The sequence below is a fragment of the Euprymna scolopes genome, chromosome 29 (assembly GCF_053919585.1).
Source record: "Euprymna scolopes isolate OS-2025 chromosome 29, ASM5391958v1, whole genome shotgun sequence".
Taxonomy (NCBI): Eukaryota; Metazoa; Mollusca; class Cephalopoda; order Sepiida; family Sepiolidae; genus Euprymna; species Euprymna scolopes.
Window position 1 is genome coordinate 18,220,451 of NC_136510.1, and position 25,944 is coordinate 18,246,394.

At 38.6% G+C, this 25,944-nt stretch overlaps 2 protein-coding genes across 2 annotated transcripts in view; one reads left to right on the plus strand and one right to left on the minus strand.

Annotated features, from left to right (window-relative positions):
• The window catches only part of LOC145252520 (uncharacterized), a 76,640-nt gene extending 60,990 nt beyond the window's left edge, over positions 1 to 15,650 (plus strand). The window contains exon 2 of the mRNA XM_080112067.1: positions 9,679 to 15,650. Within this exon, the coding sequence (XP_079968193.1) occupies positions 9,679 to 10,116 (438 nt within the window). The 3' untranslated portion in view covers positions 10,117 to 15,650. The remainder of the gene's footprint in view (positions 1 to 9,678) is intronic.
• A 6,884-nt stretch (positions 15,651 to 22,534) lies between these two features.
• LOC145252525 (guanine nucleotide-binding protein G(I)/G(S)/G(O) subunit gamma-7-like) overlaps positions 22,535 to 25,944 on the minus strand; it is a 45,595-nt gene continuing 42,185 nt past the window's right edge. Inside the window, exon 3 of the mRNA XM_080112072.1 lies at positions 22,535 to 23,096. The gene's annotated coding sequence lies outside the window, so the exon portion shown is untranslated. The remainder of the gene's footprint in view (positions 23,097 to 25,944) is intronic.

A 25,944-nucleotide genomic window follows, 5' to 3' on the forward strand; every position in this document is an offset into this window, starting at 1 on the left:
CCTTGTTGACCACTTTCGTTAGGGTCAACAAGGACGCTAGGACTGGAGGAATGTGGGCAATGATTAAGGCAGCGAAGAATGCGATCCCAGGCCAGCAGCTGGTGGATAGGGACCATCCTTCACTGACCAACATTTTCTTTAAATGTGAGGGTAGAATCCCCATGTATGTACACCCATCGCTATACAGGGCACTCAAACTAACCTTCCCCCTGGACGTGGGGGGCGTGGCCAAGGATGGATCACCTTCATCGGATTTACTTACCGGCAGCCTTGGCCAGGCCTGCCATGTCCTCACTGCCCAGGATTTCAGACCCGTCTGTGACAGTGCTTGAGGTAAGTGATCATGTCTTTGAACTTGGCTACATTGAATGTGAGGGGCATCAGGTGTCGAAGCAAGGCCTCGCGCGTTGTGAGAGACTTGGTGTCCCTCAATGTAGATATTGCCGCTATCCAGGAGACCCACTTTGTTTGTGACGGGGATTGTCAGGTGCTGGTAAACGATTACGATGTCTACTCAGCATATGGCAATACCTATAGTCGTGGAATCTCCTTGCTAGTGAGTCGCACCCTGTCAGCGTCGGTGAATGTTGTTCACGCAGGCGAGGACGAGCGGGCGCTTGTTGTTGATGTTGCTGTTAATTGTAGTGTTTTTCGGATTGTTGCTGTTTATGCTCCCAATGCTGCTGTAGAGAGGGCAACCTTTTTTCGACGGTTGGAGGGCTTCTTAGTGGATCCGGAACGGTTAGTTTTAATGGGGGATTGGAATGCAATCCTTGATCCCAAAATAGATAAGGTCGGGGGGACTAGCGGGTCGGCGTGGTGTGACAGCAGTCTGTCTGACCTGATGGCCTCGTGCGATCTCGTCGACAGATTTCGTCTGGATCATCCGGGGCGGGAGATGTGGACGTGGCATCCTGTAGTGCCTTCCCATCCAAGCACTTACTTGGATCGGATGTTAGTTAGAAGAGGCGATGTAGACTTCCTATCTTGCCCCACGTTCCACTTGCTAGGACACTCGGACCATAAACTTGTTATGGCCCGTTTGAGCTTAAGTGCTAGGCCTAAACTGGCCGGATACTGGAAGTTCAACAGCACCTTGTTGGAGCTGGAGGACTACCGGTTGAAGGTCACTGAGCTAATTCAGCGGGCTTTAGTGGGGGCGGTTACAGGGAGTAAGTGGTGGGTTAGTCTCAAGGCCAAAATTAGGCGCTTCTCTGTCCAGTATAGCCAACGCCTCGCGATAGATAAGGCTAAGGCAAAGAAGCGTTTAGAGGATAAGCTGACCCGGGCGGTGGAGGGGGGGGACCCCCTAGAGTTAGCACTAGCTAAACAAGATCTCAACCGCTTGGCTAGCGAGCGGTATGAAGGTCAAGTAGTTAGGGCTAGGTTAAACAAAGTTTCTAACGAGGCTGTGAATGTTGACGCTGTTGAGCGTAAGGCTGCTTTAAGGCGCGGTTCGGATGGGTACATTCGTAAAGTACATAACCTGGAAGGACACCCCTTAGTATCGACTCGGGAGATCTGCGAGGGGTTTCGGGAGCATCTATCGGTGCGCTTCACCCAACTACCCGGACTCAGGGTTGATGAGTTTGGCAGCTATTTGGCTGACTCGCCCCGCCTCACGGCGGCTCGGGCGGCTAGCTGTGATGGTCTTATTACTGAACATGAGGTCATTACTGCGTTGAAGCAGGTCGGCTATAACAAATCCCCGGGGCTTGATGGTTTACCCTACGAGTTTTACTTGAGGCTGTCGCCCATGTTGGTCCCTATTCTGAAGGATATGTTCAACCATTGGTTTGCCCAGGGTTCCATCCCTGGACAGGTGACCAAGGGTGTGATCACATTGCTGAGGAAAGGTCAACGGCATGGTGGGAGGGAAAACTTTGATGATTTTAGGCCCTTGACTCTGCTAAACACAGAGTTAAAGATTTTGGCAAAGATTCTTGCGAATCGCTTGCAGGTTGTCATCACTGACTTGATCGAACCGGACCAAACTTATGCTGTGAAGGGGAGATCGATTCAAGACAATTTGCACTTGATACGCTCGATCATAGAGGGGACAGAAGACGACGCCGAAGCCGCGCTGATCAGTTTGGATCAGTCCAAGGCATTCGATAGGGTCGACCATCGGTTCCTAGGATCTGTGCTAGAGGCCGCCGGATTTAATCCGGACTTCCGCAAGTGGATCTTTGTTCTGTATGACAGGCCGACGGTAGCGGTGCAGATCAACGGTAAGCTGTCGGAGTCATTCGCTGTCTCTCGGTCGGTGCGACAGGGTTGTCCGCTGTCGCCTCTGTTGTATGTCCTGGCGTTGGAACCCCTCCTTCGCAAGTTAAGGGACGAGGCGGCTACACCAGTCCTGCGCGGAATAGCTCTCCCTGGAGGCACACGAGCCAGGGTTTCCGCGTTCGCCGATGACGTCACCGTGTTCGTGTCTTGCCTCACGGACGTTCAAGCGGTGGTCGAGGCGCTCGCTCGATACGAAGAAGTAACAGGGGCCATCTTCAACCGTAGCAAGTCTGTTGGCCTGCGGTTGGGGGCCTGGACCGGGGTAAACTCGCTTCCAGGTATTTTCAGCTGGACCGATGGACCGGTCCGCATTCTCGGTGTCTGGTTTGGACCGGGACTTCAGCTGGAAAAGAATTGGTCGGAAGTACAGTCTAAGGTCAAATCGTCAGTAAAGACTTGGATTGGAAGGAAATTGTCCTTGAAGGGTCGGGCGGAGGCGTGTGCTACATACGTCTTTCCGCTCATCCTTTACCGTTTGTCTGTACTTCCTCTCCCTGCAGAACGACTAACCCGCTTACAAGGGCGCCTCGATTCACTTTTGTGGAACGAGGGTAAGCATTATGTCTGCAGAGAGGTCTGTGTTCAAAATCCGAGCGAGGGAGGCCTGGGTCAGCCCAGTCTCTTGTGTCATAGAAATGCCGAGAGATTGGCTTTCCTGGGTCGTTCGCTTGAAGGAGACGCTCCTTGGGTCCCTGCGGTTGAGAACTCGTTTCCCAACCTCAAACCCAACCCTTCGGTAGAAGGTCGTCGTAGACCGAAGGGGGAGTCCAAGTTCTTCTCCGAATGCCGAACCGCTCTTAGAGCTTTGCCGGGGACCAATGTCCTCGATCAGCCAAGGAAGAAACTGTATCGGGATTTAGTGGAGGGGACCGCGAAGGATCCACTTTGTAGGCGGATGGGATGGTTGATGGAGGTTGTCCGTTCTCAATGGCGTTGGGCGCCGGGACGGGAGATTCTGAATAACTCGGAATTCTCCCTGACTTGGAGACTGGTTCGAAATGCGCTGCCCCTCTTCGACGTACTTTTCCGGTATAAAGAACATACCAGTCGCTTCTGTCCGTGCTGTGACGAACGCGAGCCTGAAACAATCGAGCACGCGTTTTTTAGTTGCAGCCGGATACAGCCCCTATTAAAGTACGTCGAGGGGGTAACAGCTCGCATCGATGCCGAGTGTCTGCTCGATCTCGACGTAGGAACTTTTGTGTACAACATGGAGCCGCCGTTCCCCAGGGAGGAAAGTTTGGTTTTCCTGGCGATCCTAGCAGTAGCGCGCATGACCATTTGGATCGTGCGCCTCAAGTTGGTCCACGAAGGGACATCTGTTCCTGATCGGGATCTGATCGTTTACTTTAAACATTTGCTTAAAGTAAAGATCAGATGCGATTGGAAGAGGTTGCCTAGAGTGGAATTTGACAAGAGGTGGGTGCACAGCACTAGTTTGTGCATCCGTCGAGGAGCCAAGTTTCAATACGTGTTCCCTCCTTAGGCATGGCATGGGCGGTGCTGGTTCCTACGGAACCCATCCCGCCTAGGTTAGCATTATAAGTTCAGTAAAGTAACTCTTGACTGGTGGTACAAATGAGATCCTGTTCCTGATTTTATTTTTTGGTATTAGAGAACCTCTGAGTCTGCCCAATCCCCCTGCTCCTCATCTTTATTTTCTGATGCCCCCGGTCATCCCCCTACTTAGAGGTCACCTTCCTACCCCCTCCATCCGTTGCTTTATTTTCTCCCACCTCCATTAAGGCGACTTCCCCAAACCCCATTAGGGATGCTCTGCTTGTTTTCGGTTCCCCGGAAAACAGTCGGGGATCTAGCCACATAGAATAGTACAGGGGGGTCTTACTAACAACACATTAGTAGTTTTTTCCTTATTTTTGAAATGAACATTTTCATTAGTTTTTTCCCACTCCACGAACATTTTATGCCAATTAATTCAAGAACTCTTTCTAATGAAATCGAACTTTATTTTCTCACACATACACACACACACAAAAAAAAAAAAAAAAAAATGCACACACAACATACAGAAATGAATATACAAATTGTACATAGTTAAATTTTACATTGAACGCTGGGGTTATTAGTTAGATTAGGATCCACAGAATGATTGAGGTATTTTGGTAAATGTTGCCAGTCAAGAGTAAGACTTCAAAGTCTCATCTGTTACGTAGTCAAAAAGACCCTGTACCCTCCCCCTCCCAATTTCTTGTAGGGCCTTGTGCCTAATTTTGTTGAATTGAATTTTTTGTACGTTTTTTATGTTCAATTTTTTCTTTCTCAATAAAATATATAAACAAGATCAAAGTGTAGTATCTGTTCTTCAGATGCTGCACTTCCATTTCTTGTTCTCTTTCGGTGGAGGAGAAATCCTTCACGACTGAGACAATTTTTATTTTTGTACCTTTTCTCCACGTTAAAAAACGACCCTGGTGTCTAACTCTGTCCCGTGGGGAGGCATAGTAAATAGGTACATAACCTGTAGGCACTTCCAAACGATTGTAAAGAACGGAACACTTAATCCCGTGACGCGAGACTTGTGTTAACTATACAAAGTATGGAGCAGTAGAAACGACTTAATGATTTTTAAAAAACCTTTGTTTATCTTCTTCAAAGTGCATTATGTAGGAATTATTTATGTCAAGATGAGAATTTTAACTAACATGTTCAATGTTCTCTGTTGAAGGCAAGAAATGAGGCAATCACAAAACAACAAACCCTACCTATAAAATTCAAGATAAACTTTATTGGTACACAGGATATTGTAGTGGACTGGTGGATATATTATATATATCCCCCAGTCATACAAAATAGGAAAAATGAATTGTTTTGAGGAAGGAATGAACAACGCGTTTATTGAATTAAACGAACTAGAATTTATTTCGCGAAGAAACAAATGAAAGAAAAGAGTACAGCACGTGTTTAGTTTGGTGTGTGTCTCTTGCTGTTAACTGGTGAGAAGGAAAGTCTATTGTTGAATAGTGAGACAGAGAAAGAGAAAGTCAATCCAGGTTATGGAGATAGAAAGTGTGTAAGGTGTACATACTATCTGTTGGCTCTTGCCCACACATAGTAGCAGGTGACGTGAGGCGCGCGGGCACGTGCGTCCCGAAAGGGACCAGTTGGTCAATTAACCTCTCAGGTCAGAAGCCGAATTGAAAAAAAGGGCTTAAACAGCTTAGCTCTCTTGCTTTTATAGGTGTTTCCGGTGGTCTTTTGCATCTTTTGTGGATTTCCTTCAAAGGGGAACTGATGTTGCCCATGTATGCGTACGTGTGCGCAAATGTGTGCGTACATGTGTGTACGTTAGCGTGTGTGTGTATGCACGTGAATGTGGATGTATGTACGTGAATGTGAATATATCTACATGTGCGTACATGTGCGCGTATGTTTGTGTGTGCGTGTGTGTATGATAAGAAAAGTGGCTTGAGATGTGAACGTGTGGTTTTGTGCGAGACTAGAAGGGCTTGTACAATATTATTTCAAAATAGTGCACCCATCTTGCGTCCAACATTAGAGTTGGTAGTTTGCTTCAATGAAGCCGTAGTTTTAGTCCTTTTGCAATCCGCATGCTGTCGCAGTCTGTTGCAGGGAAGGATGAATTTAGCTATGTTCCATTGGACTTCATGGCCCCAGAAAATTGGTAGCAACGCAAACAGGCTGCATACCGAAGACGAAAAGTTCACAATGAAAAGTCCGTAATACGGTTGTAGACATTCTGTCTTATAAGTATGCCTAATTCGTAGGCTTTTACAAATATGTTCTTTACTTCATCCACGGCTGAGATCTGAAGCTTAGAAGGCACTAATGTTAGCGCCCAAGTCTCCTTCCTAGAAGACATAATAAAAATGAGTCCTTCCTCCTTCCCTGGTCTGGAACGAACTGAAAAATCTGAAAAGGAAATAGAAATTGGCGCCAAAGGCACATAACATGTCTGGTTAGATTCAACCAATCAAATCAATCGATACAATGGCAGTTAGGGCTTATATTATGACTGAAAAATTTCTTACAATTAATAATTAATCGTTGTTATAATTTTATTAGGTTTTAAGGTTTACACAGTTTAATGATTAATAATATTATAAACATTTGTGTATTAAATATGAAATACGGTTTTACTAAATATGTACGACTGTTCATTTGGTTAATTACTGGTTTCCATATTTTATTTGATAAAAAGGAGACAAACTAGATATGGTAGTGGTCTACAAAATGTTAATTTTTTTGTGGAATAATATTTTTTTAATCGGTTTTAATCTGGCGATAAAATAGCTGGTAGGAGTCATGTTTATATTATAACTTACTATTTTCAAAGAAATTAAACACAATTAATTAAAAATCTATGTGGTTATGGAACATTTTGAAATAATGGAATTTTAATCGCTCCAATCTTTTAAAAATAAATTAATTTTAGAAAGTTCCTTTTTCTTGTCAATTCAACTGATAATAGTATATATTAATTAGAAAATTTTTTTTTTTTTTTTATTACATTTTCACTCCAAACAAGGCACATTGCCACTTTGATGTAGGGACACAAGCTACAGGGGTACTTGGTGGGGAGTTGGGCAGCAAGATGTCGGTTCACGTTACACTTGAACTTCTGCATGTCAGTACAGTTAGAGAAGCAGGAACCTGGCAGGGAGTTCCAAAGTCTAGCGGTTCTGGGGAAGAAACTACTGGAGTAGAAGTCTCTCTTACATCTAGGGATCTCAATTGTAAAGGGGTGGGATTGTACTGCTTGTCGGGTTTGTCGGGGGTATTTATGTAGAGGGGGTATAAGAGCTTGCAGCTTGTTGGAACATACACCATTAAAGTACTTGTAGAACAGGCAGAGGGATGCTACATTACGTCGATGGGACAGAGGCTGAAGCTTGGATGATAGTTCAGGACTTATTAGGTTGGCGACTATCTTTTGAACCTTGTCTAGGAGTGAGAGACTAGTAGCAGATGCACCGGCCCAAATATGACAACAATACTCCATACATGGGCGAATATTGCCCTTATAGAGGTACAGGATACTTTCAGGGGGTCAGTAGCTTTCTAGCACGGTAGAGAGAACCTACCTTTTTCGCAGCAGTCCTGGCAATGCTCTCAATATAATTGCTCCAACTCATGTTTTCTGTGAACGTTAGGCCGAGGAGTTTAAAAAATGTGCTTTCAGATAAAGAGTCTTTGGCCATTGCTATTCGGTAGAGACGATTTCTTGTAGTTATTGAAGGAAACAAGTTTAGTCTTGGCAGCATTGAATGTGACCATCCATTTTTGTCCCCATTCCACTACAGATTGAAGGTCATTCTCTAGTGTTTCTGCCATTTCTTTAGATATGTGTTCATTTGTTTTCCTGTCGTGTCTGTTATAGAGCGTGGTGTTATCAGCATATATACCTATCTCAGATAATTTTGTCAGAGAGGTCATTTATGAATATTAGGAATAATAGAGGTCCAAGGATAGACCCCTGAGGCACTCCCGCATTTATATCATATTGTTTAGATGTATGGCCATCGAGGATAACCTGGATTTTTCTCTTATCTAAGAAGGATTTAATTATGTTAAGTATTTTTCTAGTGATACCATATGATCTGATTTTCCTGAAAAGAACTTCGTGTCATACCCTGTCAAAAATCTTAGATATCTCTAGAGCTACCGCTCTACCCTCCCCTGCTTTGTCAGTTAGAATGTCTGCTGTGGAACGGGCTTGCCTAAATCCATATTGTTGGTCGGTAAGAAGTGAAGCATCTGTAAGGTGATGGACTAGAGCTTGGTTAATTATGGACTCAAATATTTTGGCAAAAAGTGGGAGGAGGCTAATGGGGCGGTAATTTGCTGGGTCAGTTCTTTTGCCAGAATTCTTGAAAACTGGTACCACAGAAGCAGATTTCCAGCAGGCAGGAAAGCAAGATTCATTAAGGCATTTGTTGTAAAGTTTGGAGAGGATTGGAGCTACTTTGGCGGAGCACTTTTTTAATAGCACAGCCGGGATGAGATCAGGTCCACATGCTTTTGCAGTGTCAAGATATTTTATAATGGCATGCACTTGTGAAGGGGTGATTTTCAGATCGACAAGTGTGGCGTCTGTCCACAAAGGAAAGTCTGGAAGAGGGTGGTTAGCAGGGTCTAGTGTGGCGTTGGAGGCAAACCGACTGGCAAGCATGTTAGCCTTCTCGGTTGCTGAGCAAACAACTTCATGATTGTTGGATAGTGGGGGAATTGTTGATTGCCCATTATTTACTACACTGTTATAGATTTTTCAGAAGTCATGGGTTCCTAATTTCTGAGCTTCGATGCGTTTTTTGGTGGTTTCAGTAAATTCTCTCTTAGCTGTCGCTATTTCTTTCTTACAGTTACTTCTGGCTTCTATATACTTCTGTTTATTTGAATTGGATTTATGTTGGTTAAATCTGTGGTACACGTGCTGCCTTTGCGCGATGGCAGCTGCACATGTGGAAGTAAACCATTGAGGAGAGTGGGGCTTGCTATAAAATTTCCGCGTGGGGACATGTGTTTCAATTGCTGTTTTGAACCATTTAGTGGTCTCATTTGCGCACTATTCAGCAGGAAGTGAACAGATACTTCACCATGGGGCATCTCTGATGAGATCCCTGATGGCTTCTCAGTCGGCCTTTTTATAATATCTCGTTGTTTTGAGCAATGGCTCTTCCATTTTGGCTCTAGAGTTTAGGGTGATTTTAACTATTATCACTACATGATCAGCATTCCCAAGTGGGCTGTGAGACTGTACACATAGATTCGAAAAAGTTGTCAAAAAACAAATATATAACAAATAAATGTTATCAAAGGCAAGATAAGTTACTTTTCTACCTAACTGGATATGTTTTTAGTGTTTTTAAAATGCCATTAAAAAACATAATAATATTAAATTTATATCAATTTTTTAATTGCAACTTTAATTTAAGTTTTTGTTCAATACGAGTATTCAAACTTTTAAAAAATAAATATTTTTTCTTATTTGAACTCTTATGTTTCATAATAAATAGAAATTTCGATCAATTTAAATATATTTTGGTCAAATTTTGAAAAATAAATATGGGGCTGGGGAGCACATACTAAAAAAATATTCCCCCTCATATGTTTTACGGAAAGTGCATTTTATATGTAATTTCATTCTAAAATGGATAAGTATTGAAAATCTGACCATTAGTTGATTTTTGCTAGATTTATTAAACACGGGTATGTTTTCATGCCCGGAATGCTTACTACATGTGAACGTTATTTTAAACCGTCAATTATGTAAACACAATTTTCGTCTTGCATTTTCATTATTCTCGTATGATGAATTTTTTTTTTTTTTAATTATTACTCGTTTATTTTGCCCTTCTTCTGTTAAATGTACAAAAGTTAGTAATTGTTTGTATTTTTTTTTCGATACAGTTCACAATGGAGAAAGAAAAAGATAACCAACTGGCCTTCCTTGATATACTCATATCACGCACAGAGCATGGGTTTAAGACATCTGTATATCGCAAGCCTACCTTCACCGGACAATACCTAAACTTCAACTCCCATCACCCATACAGTATCAAACATGGAATCGCACGCTGCTTACAACATCGAGCAGAGACAATAAGTAGCGACACCATTACATACCACCAAGAAATGGTCAGGTTGAAGAATACCCTCCGTCGTAACAACTACCCCGATAGTATACTATCCACCAGACGTGTTAATAGTATAAGAGAGGAGAATGAAACCCAAAAACCTCCAACGGTCTGCCTACCATACATACGAGGCATCTCCGAAAAGATTCAGAGAATATGTGCCCCCTACAACATCAGGACGGTATTCAAAAGCGAGTCAACACTCAGATGACACCTGGTACGAGTGAAGCCCCGCATGGATGAGAACATGACCAAAAACTGCATATACTCCATCCCATGCAGTTGCAGAAAGGTTTACAAGGGTGAAACATGCCGCCCCCTCAAAGTAAGGGTGGAAGAACACCGAAAAGCGGTAACTAAAGGGGAGACGGAAAAATCGGGTATGTCTGGATGGAGAGGGGGGATCATCGCCCCCTATGGGATGAAGTAAAAATAATAAACAGAGAGACCCACTGGAAAGTGAGAAAACTTAAAGAAACAGCTCACATGCTTGGACATAACAACCTACTGAGCAAACCAAGCATAGAGCTGAATGCAATTTGGATATGAGAGAGAAAACCTTGAATAACAACATAGGTTTAAAATTAACAAAAACCAACTAAGAATTGTCCTAGTGACATATGGCCGAGTTGTCCTAGACGTTGTATCAAAGTTTACAGTTACCCAAAGGTGCTGAGTTCAATCCTGAACGAAGGCAGTGAAAAAGTAACCTTGAAAAACAGAGAATCAGCAACAACGAACAACGCCTTGGTTAGTGGGTAAAACCTCAAACTGAAAGCTATTGGCTTTGATTTATAATCATGTCATACCTACCCCCGTAATAATAATAAAGGGTTGGGTTCGAGACTCCTAACAAACCGTTCACCTGACGAAGGCCGGAGGGCAAAACGGCCGAAACGTTGGGACAATAACAACCAAGATGAGGAAGTCAGTCCGACAATCTCAATCAACGTACAAAAGTTATATTGATAATATTAAATTAAGTTACATAAAGAGGAGTTAGTTAGGTGAATTTTGGAGAGCCCTAATAATCTTTCACCCTCTTTATGCTTTAAAACAATTTTAAATATGTTTTCATTGAATGGAAATATTGTTGGTTTTCTCTTAATAGTTGCGTACAGACTACATTTTGTATTATTAATGTTATTAACTTTGTTACATTAAAAAAAAATCGTTTCTGCTTTCTTTTTTTTAATGTTTTGATTTAACTAAAAATATCGTCGCATTGAGAGTCCTAAATTATGAGATAAAAAAAATGAACGAATCTCTTAGTTAAAGAGAATTGTCTCCCTCTGCACAGCGAACAACGCCTTGGTTAGTGGGTAAAACCTCAAACTGAAAGCTATTGGCTTTGATTTATAATCATGTCATTCCTTTTTTTATTATTATTATTTACTATCAATGCAATATTCTCGGTTTCAAAAAGTAGTTCCGATTTCCGATATTACGAAATGAGACAAATTTCATACTGTATTTTTTCATTTAAAATTTGCGATAGGTGAACAAAATTTCTATATGTTTAGTCATTTGAAAATCCTTGTTTTATATGTAATACTGTTAATAATTAACTTTGTATTTGGATTATTTGTACTATTATTCTTATTTTATGCCGGTATTGAATTATGACCACATATTGATCAAGGGAGATTACTCAGCATGGCGGTGTTATTTACAGTTGTCATCTGCCTCTTCCATTTGTATTTAGTTTTCCAGTTTTGTTTGGAGTTTTGTTTTGTACGCTTTAGAATAAAATCTCTTCATTCCTTCAAACTATAGGATATGGAGTGTTCACCAATTCATAATTGGAATCCATCGATTTTTAAGACTAAGCTTGCAAGTGCAGGAATCTCTAGAAGTCGAAAGTAGTAGAATATCACCAGGACCGTTAAAGGTAAATTTAACCGTTTTATGTGATATACCCTCATTTTCTATTCCGAAGGAGTAAAAAAAAAAAAGAAAAAAAAAAAAAATTTTTTTTCTTTAAATAAGGAGTATATTACTCATCAACTAATTGGGTGACTGCCTGAAGGGGTTATCATGATAAGACTGGACTATCAAAGCGTCTTATCTGTATCTACCAGTTTTGAAAGTATATCTCAGTATGTCTGCATGTGCCCTTAAGCAGTGGTGTCCGAGAAATAATGAAACTATCTCTTCCTTTGAGGCATGGCGAAATAACCTTGTATATTGTCTGTCTCTTGATAGCAACTATGCCCCATTCCTCGAGACAAACTGGGAAAAGAAGTCACGCACTCATCCACACCGGGCTTCACAAATGATGATATGGAAGTACCTGATGTCAACAGACTCACTGCTATCAAAAAAAATCATATTGTGGAGATTATGTTGGGACAGGTGGCAAATATCACGGAGCGCCTTTGTTAACAATTCAATGTCATTAACAAATGTTTGTCAAACCATAAGACAACATTATGGCTTCCAGATTAGTGGCTCTCACTTCCTGGACTTTGATTCCATAAGGCTTGAACCAAAAGGGTTATTTAAGAGACTTGCAGCCTTCATTGACGACTTCCTACTAAACACTAACACCAATACATGACGATGTTCCCACAGAATACAAAGAAGTCACTTCTATATTAGAGAATCTAATAGTCCTCACTTGGTTGCGCTTACTTCATCCAGCCCTCCCTAAATTAGTCAAGCAATGCTGTGGGATGGAGTTGAGATCACGCATATTGGCATCAATCAAGCCCGAGATCTCCCTGACATTGGATTCTCTACTTGAAGAGTTGAGAAATAAGGTGTCTGTGAGCCGGATATGCACTACTCCACTTCGATATACTATGCCTCAACCGAAGAAGACTTGTCCACTGTGTAGTCAGGCTAAGAGACCCAACACAAATCATTTCTGGAGCAAATGCATCTACCTTTCTGAATCAGACTGTAGATATATGACCAAGGCTCACCAGATCCTTCACATCTTTGATGATTTGGAGCCCACTTGTCCTGAGATTAACAATTTACATATAGAGGATGAAAATATGACAATATCACAAGTGAAAACTAAACAATCCTCCTGCATCGACATATTCTCAAATTATCATCCAGTACAGATCGTTGTGGAGAGTTGTGCCATGGGGAATATGATTTGATACTCAAAAGCCAAGCACCTGGATGCTAAAATCACATAATCTTCCCAGTCTACTAGACAAGAACATAGATCGTCCTTCCTCAATGTGGTTGGAGAGACCAGACAGTCTGGAGAGAGTGCTTCTTTGAAGGCTTGGTTATTGAGGATCTTGATACTGAGATACTTAGCGGTGCCCCATTCATGACCTGTTAGTAAGACCCGCAAGGTTTGAGATATGGATTGGTGACACACAATTCAGGTATGGCTCTACTACATCTTCTCCCGACATGAGACTGGTCAGACGTGCTCATGTTTTGTGTGTTCCACCCAAACAAACCACAGTGTGTCCTGGCGAGTACTTGAAACTCTCCATAACTGATGATGAGGATGACAAATTTGCCATTGAGCCTTGTTGGGATTCAGCCCGCGTAGTATCAGTTAAACTTTGGCTGCTATCCATAATCACAAGGAGTGTATGAGGCAGAGTGCATCTTGTCAACAACACCTGTAAACCACAACAAATATGTAGATCACAACAAATATGCAGATCACAACAAATATGTAGACCACAACAAATATGCAGATCACAACAAATATGCAGATCACAACAAATATGCAGATCACAACAAATATGTAGACCACAACAAATATGTAGATCACAACACATCTGCCAAGCTATATCCATGTTCATTCCAACATCTTCTAGCATGGCGAATACCTACCCAACTTCAAGCAAGCACCGTGACAACATTATAGCGATCAAACATTTTGGTCCATACCTGATTCAGTCAGACCATCATCCCGCTATCCTCTGATAGCAAAGCCTGTGTTCAGGCCTATGAAAAGCTCTGCCAAGGCCAGTTCTCAACCAGCCCCAGATTAACGGCGTTCCTGTCAATTGTCTGCCGTTTTCAAGCTTCGATCCAACATGTTGCGCCATTGGGCAGAATGAACTTATGTACTGATTTTGTCAGCCATAATGCTCCTGAGTGCAGACATCCATGTCAGATCTGCTCCTTCTTGCAAGTGCAGGATTTCTCTTGTGGAAATAATTAAGGGATCCTTGAAACCCCCTCATATACCAACTGTCCTGCATGGAAAGAAATTCAAAATGAGTGCTCAGACCTTAGATGAACACAGGCATACCTAATGCCAGGAACTTGTCTTTCAAAGCGACTCTGCCCCGAGTTTCAAATCCCTCAAAAACAATGGGTTTCTGCTTACTCATCATATCTCAATAGAGAGAGGTAACCCTAAAAACCTCAATCATAACCCTGTTGCTGAAAAGGCCATCCAAGATGTCTAGTAAGAGCTGCTCAAGTTGGACCCAGCTGGTTTGCAGATCTCTTCAGTCTTGCTTTCTGTAGCATGTTGCACGTTGAACTGTAGGTTTGGATCACTCGGATTGTCCCCCTAGAGAGATCTTGTATCACTGGGACCAATTTACTAATGAACATATCCACTTCAATGATACGGATTTTATAGAAGATCAGCATCATAGGCACAGGGCCAACCATGTTTACAGTGAGTGGTCTAAGGCTCCCAACTGCTCACGTCGGCCTTGTATGGAGGTGAATGTCAAGAGACATCATGTAGCTTCATAGTGACCAGTCAAAAAATAAAGGATGTGAGCGATACTTAGTTTCATCCAAGCAAGATGAGTGGATGTATATTCGAAAGTTTGCTGGCTCCCAGTTAAGAGCCAGTACATACAAGGTCCACAAAGAGGATTGCTTCAGGGTCCTTTCTCATCCAGATAACAGCCCGAGGATTAATCTTGAACATCCAGATGACAATGATGAGGAAGACAGTGACCTGAACTTGCATACTAAGCCCTCCATCCCGGAGACGCTTAGCAATGTAACCAGCGACAAGAGGTTACTACTAAGCAGTCAACCAATCAGCCAACCCCCTATTGTGACACAGGAGAAAATTCCCGTCAACTCCTCCCACGGAACAGACACAACACGCCCCATTTCATTGATGGGCAAAGACATGCTAAGCAATCCTACCCAAAAAACTGTTACTAACCTTTTCTGATTGGTTCTATGAGCCCTTAGCTTAAGAAAAGAGAAAAGAAGAAAAAAAAAAACCCAAAAAGGTGTCACACCAGTATTGAATTATGATCACATATTGGTCAAGGGAGATAACTCATCATGACGGTGTTATTTACAGTTGTCTGTTTCTTCTATTTTGAGCATTGCTTGGAGTTTCACTCTGTACGTTCGAGAATAAAGTCTTTGTTCCTTCCAACAGTTTCGTATATGCCATTATTTACTGGCATTAGTTATACAGAAATAAATGATATTTTATATCCTTTCGTTTCAGAATCATTTAACACAGTCGCTGGTAACTACGAGAATTCTCGTACCCTTCCATTTACTTAACTTGCCCACTACAAGTAAACTCGTAGGAACGAAATTCTTTTTCTATTAATCAATGCACGCTCGGCACGTACGATAACTGTCTTTAACTTGAACTGGCATCTCAAAATTAGTTATTTCGTATTTGGTCCCTGCCATGTATTATGCTATTTTTTCTCGTAAATACACACGTAAGTTATAAGTAGGGCTGTGACAACAACAACATTCTTTTCATTGTTTTGACTCTCGAGTATATATCCGACACAGACTCAGTTAATCAACTGAGAACCACATCACTCTATATAAAAACATAAGATATCAACGGATACACACTCGAGAGTCAAAACAATGAAAAGAATATGCTGTTGTCACAGCCCTAGTTATAAGTTGAATGATTCACTATAAATAAAAGCTGATTTGAGTTATTTTTATTACAAAAAAAATATACAAACTGATAAAAACTGACAATTCCTTTAGTAAAAGTTGTTTGTGACAATTCTTTTAAAAATAAATACAAATTTAATACATTTTTCATATTATATTCATTATTTGTAAACTTTATTATTTTGGAAATTGCAGAAAAATAGCTTGGCAATGACAATAAATTTAATAGAGCTATAGCTGGCAGCGAATGAGTTAAAAGTGTTTAATACCAGTAAAGTGCAACAAATAGCTGTTTCTGTATATTATTAAAGAGTTGAAGAACATGGATGACAGAAAAAGTGAAAGAACATATGTGCTGGATTTAAAAATCTCGGATATAGTTAATTACTCCTTGAATATTGTAATCAAAATAAAAATTGACAGTACTCCTTCCTACTGCCATAATTTGCACCACATCTTAACGTCGCTGTATTCTCTTGGCTGCCAAACACTTGACACCTTGCCCGCCACAATTCGACTATGAAAAAAGCCTTCAGGGCAAATCTTTGTTAATTTTCATACAAATTGTCTATCTATGGAATACAATACTGGGTGTGTTTCCCGGTTGACTATAACATGGTCTTCCTCAAACCGAATATGAATAAATTTCTATTGAGTCGCTCATCCAGATAATCTAGTCCTACCCAAGTTCCGTTAATGATCTTGTTTTGTCTCACCATCAACCTAACATTTAAACCGTATCTCCACGCCTTGGTAAGTGGTGTTCTCCAACTGTGATGGTCTTTATGTAGGTTTTCAGTGAACGGCACATGATGCCGGTTTTGAAAAAGGATTCAGACTCAATTCAAATGGCTGTATGAAGTTGCTGTCAATTATGTCAAGCACCATTTGGAGACAGATTAAATAATCAATTGTTAACTATTCTTCACTTTTAACTAATAATTTCTAGGATTAAATTTAACACTGCTATCAAAGCACACTACTTCAAAATCTGAGTAGACTCAATCTCTGGGTGATGGGGGGGAGGAGGGAAAGCAAGTTTTTTATAAAACATAGTATATCAATTACATATTAAATGAGAAATCTTGTTACTTTACTTCATGAGATTATCACCATATAAATAAAAACAGTAGCCATTTAAAAAAAAAAAAAAAAAAATTATTTTCTGTTACTGGACACTGCAAGGTGCACAGAATCAGGTTTGTACTAATTTTTAAAACATTTAATCATAAACTATACTCGTGGCAGCAGGACTCCGCTCTGTCTCACATCTCCAGGGAAATCTAGAAGTAGCTGTCCAAGAACTTCTGCGACTTTACCGCTCCCAGCATCTGTCCCACACCTTCTTCCTCTGTTTGCAATGTGTGGCGTGCATTTGAGAAATGCAAACAGTGCCACTTGCAACACCAAGAATGAGCTGATTGTCGGTAACAAACTATTAAAAAATCTCTTGAAGGACACTGAAAGCAGTGTCTAATCTGCACTAGTGGAGGGGAGGCAAAAAGGTTTGAAACTTTTTTTTTTTTTTTTTTTTTTTTAATTGTGACAACTAAAAATAGCCTTAGTCTAGAAAATTTTTTCCTTCACTGACTTAAGACAAGAAAGATATTAGTAAAACATTTTGATACAAAAAATTTTCCTTTTTTAGATTTCCAAACTGTAAAATATTAGTTTAAATTTTGTGAAGAAAGAAAAGAGAAAAAAAGAGAAACTACATTAAAAGTTGACCTTGGGCTAACTTTACCCTCATGGAGAGACAAAAAAATAGGGACAGAATCTCTACAAGTTTTTTGTCCCCCACCCCCTAATATACCTCTTTTACTTCAAGTAAATCAGAAAAATCAAATATAAAATAGTTCTAATAAAAAAAAAAAAAATTCGAATTGTGTGCGATTTCTTTTTTGTTTACATACTTTATGTAAATAAAAATTTTTTTTTTTTTACAGATAAAAATCTTTGCAAGTTTCTTTTTCAAATATAACAATCTATTTTTTTTTTTTTTAATAAATACAAAAAAAAAAAAAATAGTTTTAATTAAAACTACAGTTTTAAGCATTATCAGTCTTCCTACAAGTTCAACTGCGAGTGAAAGCAACCAATATCAACCTAAATCAGCCTTTTCGTATTTGTTTGCTTTGAGGTTATCTGAAATTTAATTGATCCTTAAAAAGTGTTAAGTTTATTCATACCTTGTACAGTCCCTAAAGCTTTATTGGGAGTTTTAATTATTATAAAGAGAGATAAGGGACCTAGAATTAATGGAGGTAATTCATAAGTCCACATTTTAATTTGATAAATAAAAACAAGAAAAAAGTGAAACGCAATTTCATTTGTCTAATCTTTTTATGCTTCAAAACAATTTTTAATGTATTTATTTGCTTCCCCACCAAAGCAAATTAGGCACAAGGCCGTTTTTAATGTGGGCTAAAAACCAGCTCCCCTAAAAGTAGGCAAAAAGGGGGCACTCTGGTTACCAAAAATAATAATTGTCCCAGTATAGAGGGTTTCCCCTCCATTGACTGGTACAAATTATTTTAAGTGCAGCATCTGCAGAACAGATACTACACTTTGATCCCGGCCCGAAGGGCAAGAAGAATAGAAAAACGGCAAGGTATTTATTTGCTCCCCCACCGAGCAAATTAGGCACAAGGCCGATTTTTAATGTGAGGAGTGAAGGGGAAATGGGGATCAACTCCCGGGGAGTAGGATAGTGACAATTGGCATGAAAGGTTTCCCCTACATTGACCAAGGTCTTATGTGGGGTCGCCCCCACATATGGTCTTTGCTTGCAGTATTTGCCGGAACAGATACTACACTTTGAGATATTAAATCCTTTATTCATGTTAAAAATACATTGAAAATCAACACTGAACAAAAAAAATTAGGCACATGGCCAACTCAAAAGGGGGGGCTTTGTGGGTGTCGTTTGTCATCCTTGTCACTCCAGAACTAAACAAAATCAAAAGTTTCTCCCAGCTAGTATCTTTCACCATAATACCGCATTCACCCTTTCATACTGGGGGACATCCTACTTAACTCCCGATTTTTAAAACATTTTTTATTGACGTGTAAAAAACAAAAAAGAACAATAAAAATGGTACAATAATTCATTTGTGTCGAGGGCGGGGGGGGGGGGGGAGGTGATTAGTAGGACCCTCCCAACCCCGTCTAGTTGATAGACTGCCCGTTCCACTAGGTTTGTAAAATGAACCTGGCTTCTGTGGGTCAGTCTCTAAGTGGGGATGCCCTCTAGATGGGGGTGAATGGAGAAAAGAAAATTTTGTGGGTAAGGAATGGGGGTTAGTTTGTATTTCTTTCTCTCCAAGATGGGTAAAATTTAGAGGAGGGGGTGAAAACAAATTGCAAGAAGGAGGGGGTGGGGATCTTGGAGGCTTCCTAATAAGGGAAGGATGGAACACACACTCAGCTAGCTGAGAGGCTATTTGTTAAATTTTACTTTACGGAACTGCGCGTTCCACACCTAGGCGGGGAACACGTATTCAAATTTGGCTCCTCTTCGTACACACAGACTTGCTACCTGTATCCATCTTCTGTCAAATGCCGCGCGATGCAGCCTTCTATCACATCTGATCTTCACCCGTAGTTGGTGTTTAAAGAAAGCGATCAGATCCTGATCAGAAAAAGACAACACCTCCCGGCAACCTTGCAGACACGACGTCCAAATCACCATTCTCGCCAGGATCGTAACGTAGACTATTTGTCTTTCCCGGTGGCCTCAAATTGTCCACGACATTGGATACGGTAATTGGGCGAGGATGCTCAGGATCGATGCGAGCCGTCACCTCTCTGACATACGACCCAGTACCGGCGGAGTTCGAGGCAATCGAAGAAAGCATGATCAGTCGTTTCTACGGCCGTTGTCCCACAACGGGGACAATCAGATGACTCCAAAAACCCAGAACTGCATTGTACGTTGTTGAGTGGAAGTGCATTTCGAGCCAATTGCCAGGTCAGAGAGAACTCCGAATTGTTCAGATGACGCGGAGCTGATCCCACTCTGCTGCCAACCCAAACGCACACATAGCGGGTTGTCGGCAGCCCCCTTCACTAGATCCCTGTGGAGTTCCCTACGGGTAGCAGTCACAAGGTCGCTGGACCTTGGTAGTCGTTTTAGTGCTGCTCGGCACTCTTTCATGTAGGCAGATTCTCCCCGTGCCCTGCGACAGCTCTTGATAGAAGGGTCGAGAACGAGGTCGGGGAAGGCGGTAGTAATCACGGGGTACCACAGTTGGTCATCTTGCATATAGTGGCTCGGGAAGGCCAACCTCTCAGCGTCTTGATAACACTTCAAGTCCGGCATTCCCAAGCCTCCCTCACACGGACGTTGAATACAGACCTGTCTGCTCACCCAGTGTCTTCCTCTGTCGCAAAGAAGCGAGGACAAGAGTTTGACAAGAGCTGTTAGGTGTTGTGCAGGCAGGGGAAGTACGGCCAGTCGGTAAAGGATGAGAGGAAAGACGTAAGTGGCGCACGCCTCAGCTCTACCCTTTAAGGAAAGTTTCCTAGGAAGCCAAGAATTGACTGCAGCCTCCACCTTTGACCATACCTCCAACCAATTTTTGTCAATCTGGAGACCCGGTCCGAACCACACGCCGAGGATCCGAACCAAGATGGATAAAACTTTAAATTTTGATTTGAGACCAAAATAATGAATGTTAACGGGTCAAAATTGGCGTCCAATTTATAAAAAATTTACCTCCGCGATCTCTACGAAATTAGTCAGACAATTTTGGGTCTAAATAGTTGAAATCTTACATAAAGTGTATTCACACGTAGGGCAAGTTATGAACAGTACATAGGGCTGAGCAAAGCCGGGCTGAATTGCTAGTATAATACTAAACCTAGATTTGAGCAATACTTTTCTTTGTTTTTAGATCGAACACTGAAATCATTAACAAATTTTAAGATGTAAAATTGTTTTCCAGCAAGGCTTGGTGGATATTCCAAGCTACTTTTTTTTACATTAGTTTGTATAATTTACTATTAATATTTCTTTTGAAATAATATTTTGTCAAGATCAATACCATTAAGAAAGGAAACTTTGGTTCTTCATTATTATAGGGAAGTCCGAAATATTGAATTTCAAGTGAAACCAAAAGGTATCTACTGAATTGCCATGTCGCAATAATGAAAATATACAAATATTACAACAAAAAAAAAAAAAAAAAAAAAAAAAAGTATAAAAATTAATTATTATTGAAAAGCATTTTCAAAGACAATTAGTGAAAATTGAGTTTTGCAGACTCCCAACCCCCAATAAAAAACGTAGATTTCTAATTTTAACAAAAGGGAGGTAAATATTTAAATATTTTCGAAAAACTGAAAATCTTTGGCTAATTTAAAAGCAAAACTTAATTTGTGCTAATTATCTTTGAAAACTTCTCAAATTTAATACCTTATCGTTTTTTATAATTTTCTGATAATTTTAATACTGCAATATGAAAATTCATTAGGTATCATCACTGGTTTCATTTGAAATTCAATATTTCATTTTTCAAATTTCGTTACACTAACAAAGAATCCAAACTTTCATAAAATAATTATTAGGTAAATATTCTTTAAAGAAATAAAATGAATATGCAGGTTTTATAAATTGGAGCAGTCTCTTAAATATTATGTTCGATAAAAAAGTTTGCCAGCGAAATATTTTTCAAATCATTAAAATGAATGTCACTTTGTAATGTATTTCAAATTATACTTTTTTTTCTTTTTTCTTTTTTTTAATCAATATGGCAAAATTTGATTTTAGAATATTTTTTTTTTTTACTTAAGGTCATTCCAGCTAAATGTACTCTACTCATGGGAGGTCAGATTCTCCCCAACCTCTTTGCTAATCATTTGTATTAAAAATTAAACATTTGCTGATAATTTCAACCCATTAGCTTAAGCTATTCAGTTTTTATGCAATTTTGAATTTCAGAAAAATGCAAACTTAGTCATTTTTCAGATCTTAAGAATTTTGATATTTTTGGCAGCAGTACCTCGGAAGAGCAATATATTAAAATTTGTACATTGAATCTAAGCAACTTAAAATTTTTTTTTAAATTTCTAAAAATTTTCAGTTCTGCAAAATGAGAGCAAAACTGAAAACGCACTTTGAACAATTTGACAAAAAAAAGCAACTCAGATGTGCTGTTAATCTGTTTTCTAACAAAAATACTAGCAAGGAAACCTGACATTGCCTGGAATTGAATAACAAGCAAATGTTTCATATTACCATGTTTTTTATTGTCATCAAAATCAGCGAAATTGAATTTATGTTTAAAACGTTAAAGTCAAATAGCATGGTGCAATTGTGCTTTAAACAGAAACATTCATTTTGGGCCTATCTCTTTTCAATTCTATAGAGAACGAACTCGGACAGACAATATTCCTTTTAGATAATGGTAGAGATATATAGTGTAATCACGACACACTGGTTCTCCTTAGATCACTTAAGTAAAGCAACATTGTATCTAATCATCAGTATCAGATGAGTGACCATTTGAGAATACCCGGCACTGTATGTACGAGGCTGTCAACAACTCCCCACAAAAAAGTAACATCATTTCCCTTGACTGGAATATACATGCAATGGGGATGTTGTTTTTTTTTTTTTTTTTTTTGTTACTCCTTAAATCAAGTGAGTTCATGCCTTATCTGGAGAAATGATCCTGTACATTTGTTATTGTAACTGTAGTTTTGAAGTTATTTTCTGTTAAATCTTTGTAAATTGAGCATTTAATACTTAATCAATTTCAAAGCGGAAAAAAAAAAGGCAAAAATAACTGTTTTTCATGACTAAACATTTATTGTTACAGGACATAAAAAAAAATAGGAATTAAAAAAAAAAAAAACAAAAAAAAAACAAAGACAATTTTTTGTGAGAAATATTTAAATAAATAAATTAGATTCCTTACTAATAAGGAAGCCATGCCTGTTGTCACAACTGGAAGGACCGGGAAGCCTATCAAGCGGAGGAGGAGGGGGCAGAAAAAAAAAAGTGAGGGAGAGAGAAAGATTGGGAGAGGAAAAAAGAAAATGGTTGAATTAGAAGTTAAAGACTGTCAGGAACTAGAAAAGTATTTTTAGAAAAGAAAAAAAGTTCAATCTTTTTTATTAAGTTGGAGCAAGAGGTAAGAGGGATGGGGAGAGGATACAAAGGATCCAAATGTCGAATGGAGGAGACAAGAAAGGAGATGTGATGGATCTCAATTGTGAATCCATTGCATTTATGAAGCAGAAGTGAAGATGATGTTGCTGTTGAGCGCAGCCGACAGAGTGCATGGTTGTGGCTGCTAGTGGCGTCAGGCGAAGGAGGAGGCACAGAAAAAAAAAAAAAAACACTCAATTCTGAAAAAGAAAAAAAAAAATTTTTTTTATTATAAACTTAAAAGATTTTATTTCTTTTTGCTAAAATTATGAACCCCCTTCCCCCAAAATCTATCAAATAAAGTTAAATTTTAATTATAGAGAATAAAAAAAAAAAAAAAAATTCACTTTCATATATTGGTTTCGCATTTAACCACAAATTCAAAGAAAAGAAGTCTTTCAGCTTTGTCTCATTCTGCAAAAAATAATGAATAAAAAATAAATGAAAATCTATTAAAGTTATGGTTGGTTGAATATATATATATATATCACTTTCACACATAGCTAAATATCCAAATTCAAGAGTAAAAAGATAAAATAAAAATGAACCCTCCAAAGCAGTAGATCATGAGAATGGAGATATATATATATATATATGGGATTGGATCCTGCACCATTTTAGGCAAATCTGTATTTACATAGACTCGAGTATATATATATATATATATATATATGCCATCACAAAAAAAAAAATATATCTAAAACATAATTTTCATGGGTGTAGGAGATTTATAGATGACATATATATATATATATATATATAACGAATTCGAAAAAAATAAACATCTTATATATGCAAAGGAGTTAGAATTGAATTGTGAACATAGAGGACAACAGGCTACATTTCTGGATTTAGATATAAAAATTGAGGATGGGATTTTTCTTTATAAAATATTTGATAAAAGAAACTTCCCCCTTTCAAATAGTGTGTATGCTGCATAAAGATAGTACTTGCCTTGTTTTTATGGGACCATTATGTCAGAGTTTTTGAGAATAGTTTGCGTTACTTTAAAATTAATAGATTTTATACCACCAGTTTCTAGCTTAGTAATAAGAATGATAAAACAAGGTGGGGATAAAACTAAAATATTTAAACAGTTAAATAAAGCATTTGTTCGTTATCCTGATGCTTTTAAATCATAAAATTCACCAGAATATATTAATAAAGGAAATCCAAAACTATATTAGTAATGTATAAAAAAATGTATATTTATAAATATTTTTAACCTTTATATATATTTAATTTTCAATAAATAAGAATGTAAATATACTAAATACTAATCATAGTGGGGGTGGTAAGTAGTCAAATGGCTTAATCATAATCTTATAAATACAAGACAGGTAAATTAAAAAATATATCCATTTTGAAATTGGAAACAGATGAATCTCACAAGTAAGAAATTTATTTTTATAACATGAATAGTTTAGATAAATTAATAAGGAATAGGAAACTATATCTAATATTTGTAACATGTCTTAAGATTAAGGGAGGTGGTGTTTGATCAATACTGCTAGGGAGCCATGATGTAATATACTGTTGTTTTTAAATCCCCGAAACAGTGTTTCATGGTAAACAACTGATGATCCCTTAAATTTCATTGGTACTATAGCGAATTCGAGAGAGCAAGTTGATGCAGTGATTGCAGGTTATTAAATGACTTACTGACTAAATACTTTTCTAACAAATGATAATTTTTTTTGTAGTTTTAAAGGTTAAAAACTTCCAAGATATATATATATATATATATATATATATATGCTCCTCCCCTCCTCTAGCACAAAGTGGTTAACTTTTTTGGTGCAATTTGTAATAATATCTATATAAATGCATAAGTTCCGTCATCATAACAATGCAATTTGTAATTCCTCCTATCCATCTGGGCAGAATAAAAATACGAAGCATTACTTTTGGAACATCCCTCATATTATAATTTTACTAATTATTAATCACAAAATTGTTATAAAACTATAACAATGTTAAGTTAATGTTTTTAGCTCTGATCGTTGTAGACTTATTTTTTTTTTTTTAACTGCAACTTTGAACCATATCTCCTGAGGTTAGGTAATAAAAAGGTACACAAATTAATTTTTTGCCAGGTTAACTCTTTAATTGTTTCAGTTCAGTAACTTAAACTTTCGCCTGTTTGGTGAAATTTGTAATATCTATTTACCCCTGATGAGTTGTTTGATGGCATAATACACCAGACCATATCTCCTATCAATACAACATGTCAGGCATTTATGAAAAAAGAAATATAAATATTTGTCTATAAGTAAACTTGAAAATAAAAAAAAATAAAACAAGTCATGATTGTGGATGGATTCCAGTTTTTGGGGATTGTAATACAACACACACACGTGTACATACACATGAGGGAAGTTAAAATTATGCAAATTTATACACAACGTTTAGGTTTTTCTTGCACTGACACCTTAAAACCTACTTTTTCTAAAAGCTTTAGAAAACAAACTTATGGATATATGAGCGATTTCATAAAGGTTAACTAATTTACCTGTTCTTTTCAAAAATGAACTTTACTTGTGTTTTTTTTTTATGGTTCTAATTGAAGGATTGGCTTCATTCCACTTTCAGTTCTGGTTATGCATATTTTCTATTTCATATAGACTTGCTATAACATTGCTGGTTAGCACAAAAGTTGAAAGCTTCTAAGTTGGAAGGAAAATAATGTTTGAAAGATTATATAGAAATATTTACATAAAAAATTTTAATTGGTGTCCAAGTAACAGGCAGTATTATAGAAAATCTACATAAAATTCCTTTACTAACAGTTTTTCCTCTGAAGAAAACAGCCAAATATTTGAAACTCCGTTAAAAGTTTTCACGTTTTGGCTGACATAACCTTCTCCAGGTGCATCTTATCAAACCTCAAAATGTGTTGAACTCTGGAATCTGCACAGAATATCAAATGGATCTTATTTAATCCACAGGAGGTAGCATGCGCTATTCCATCAGCTATGACACGATAGAAGTTTTAATTTGCAAATGTATTCTTTGTATCGACCACACTGATTAAATCTTCAACCTGGT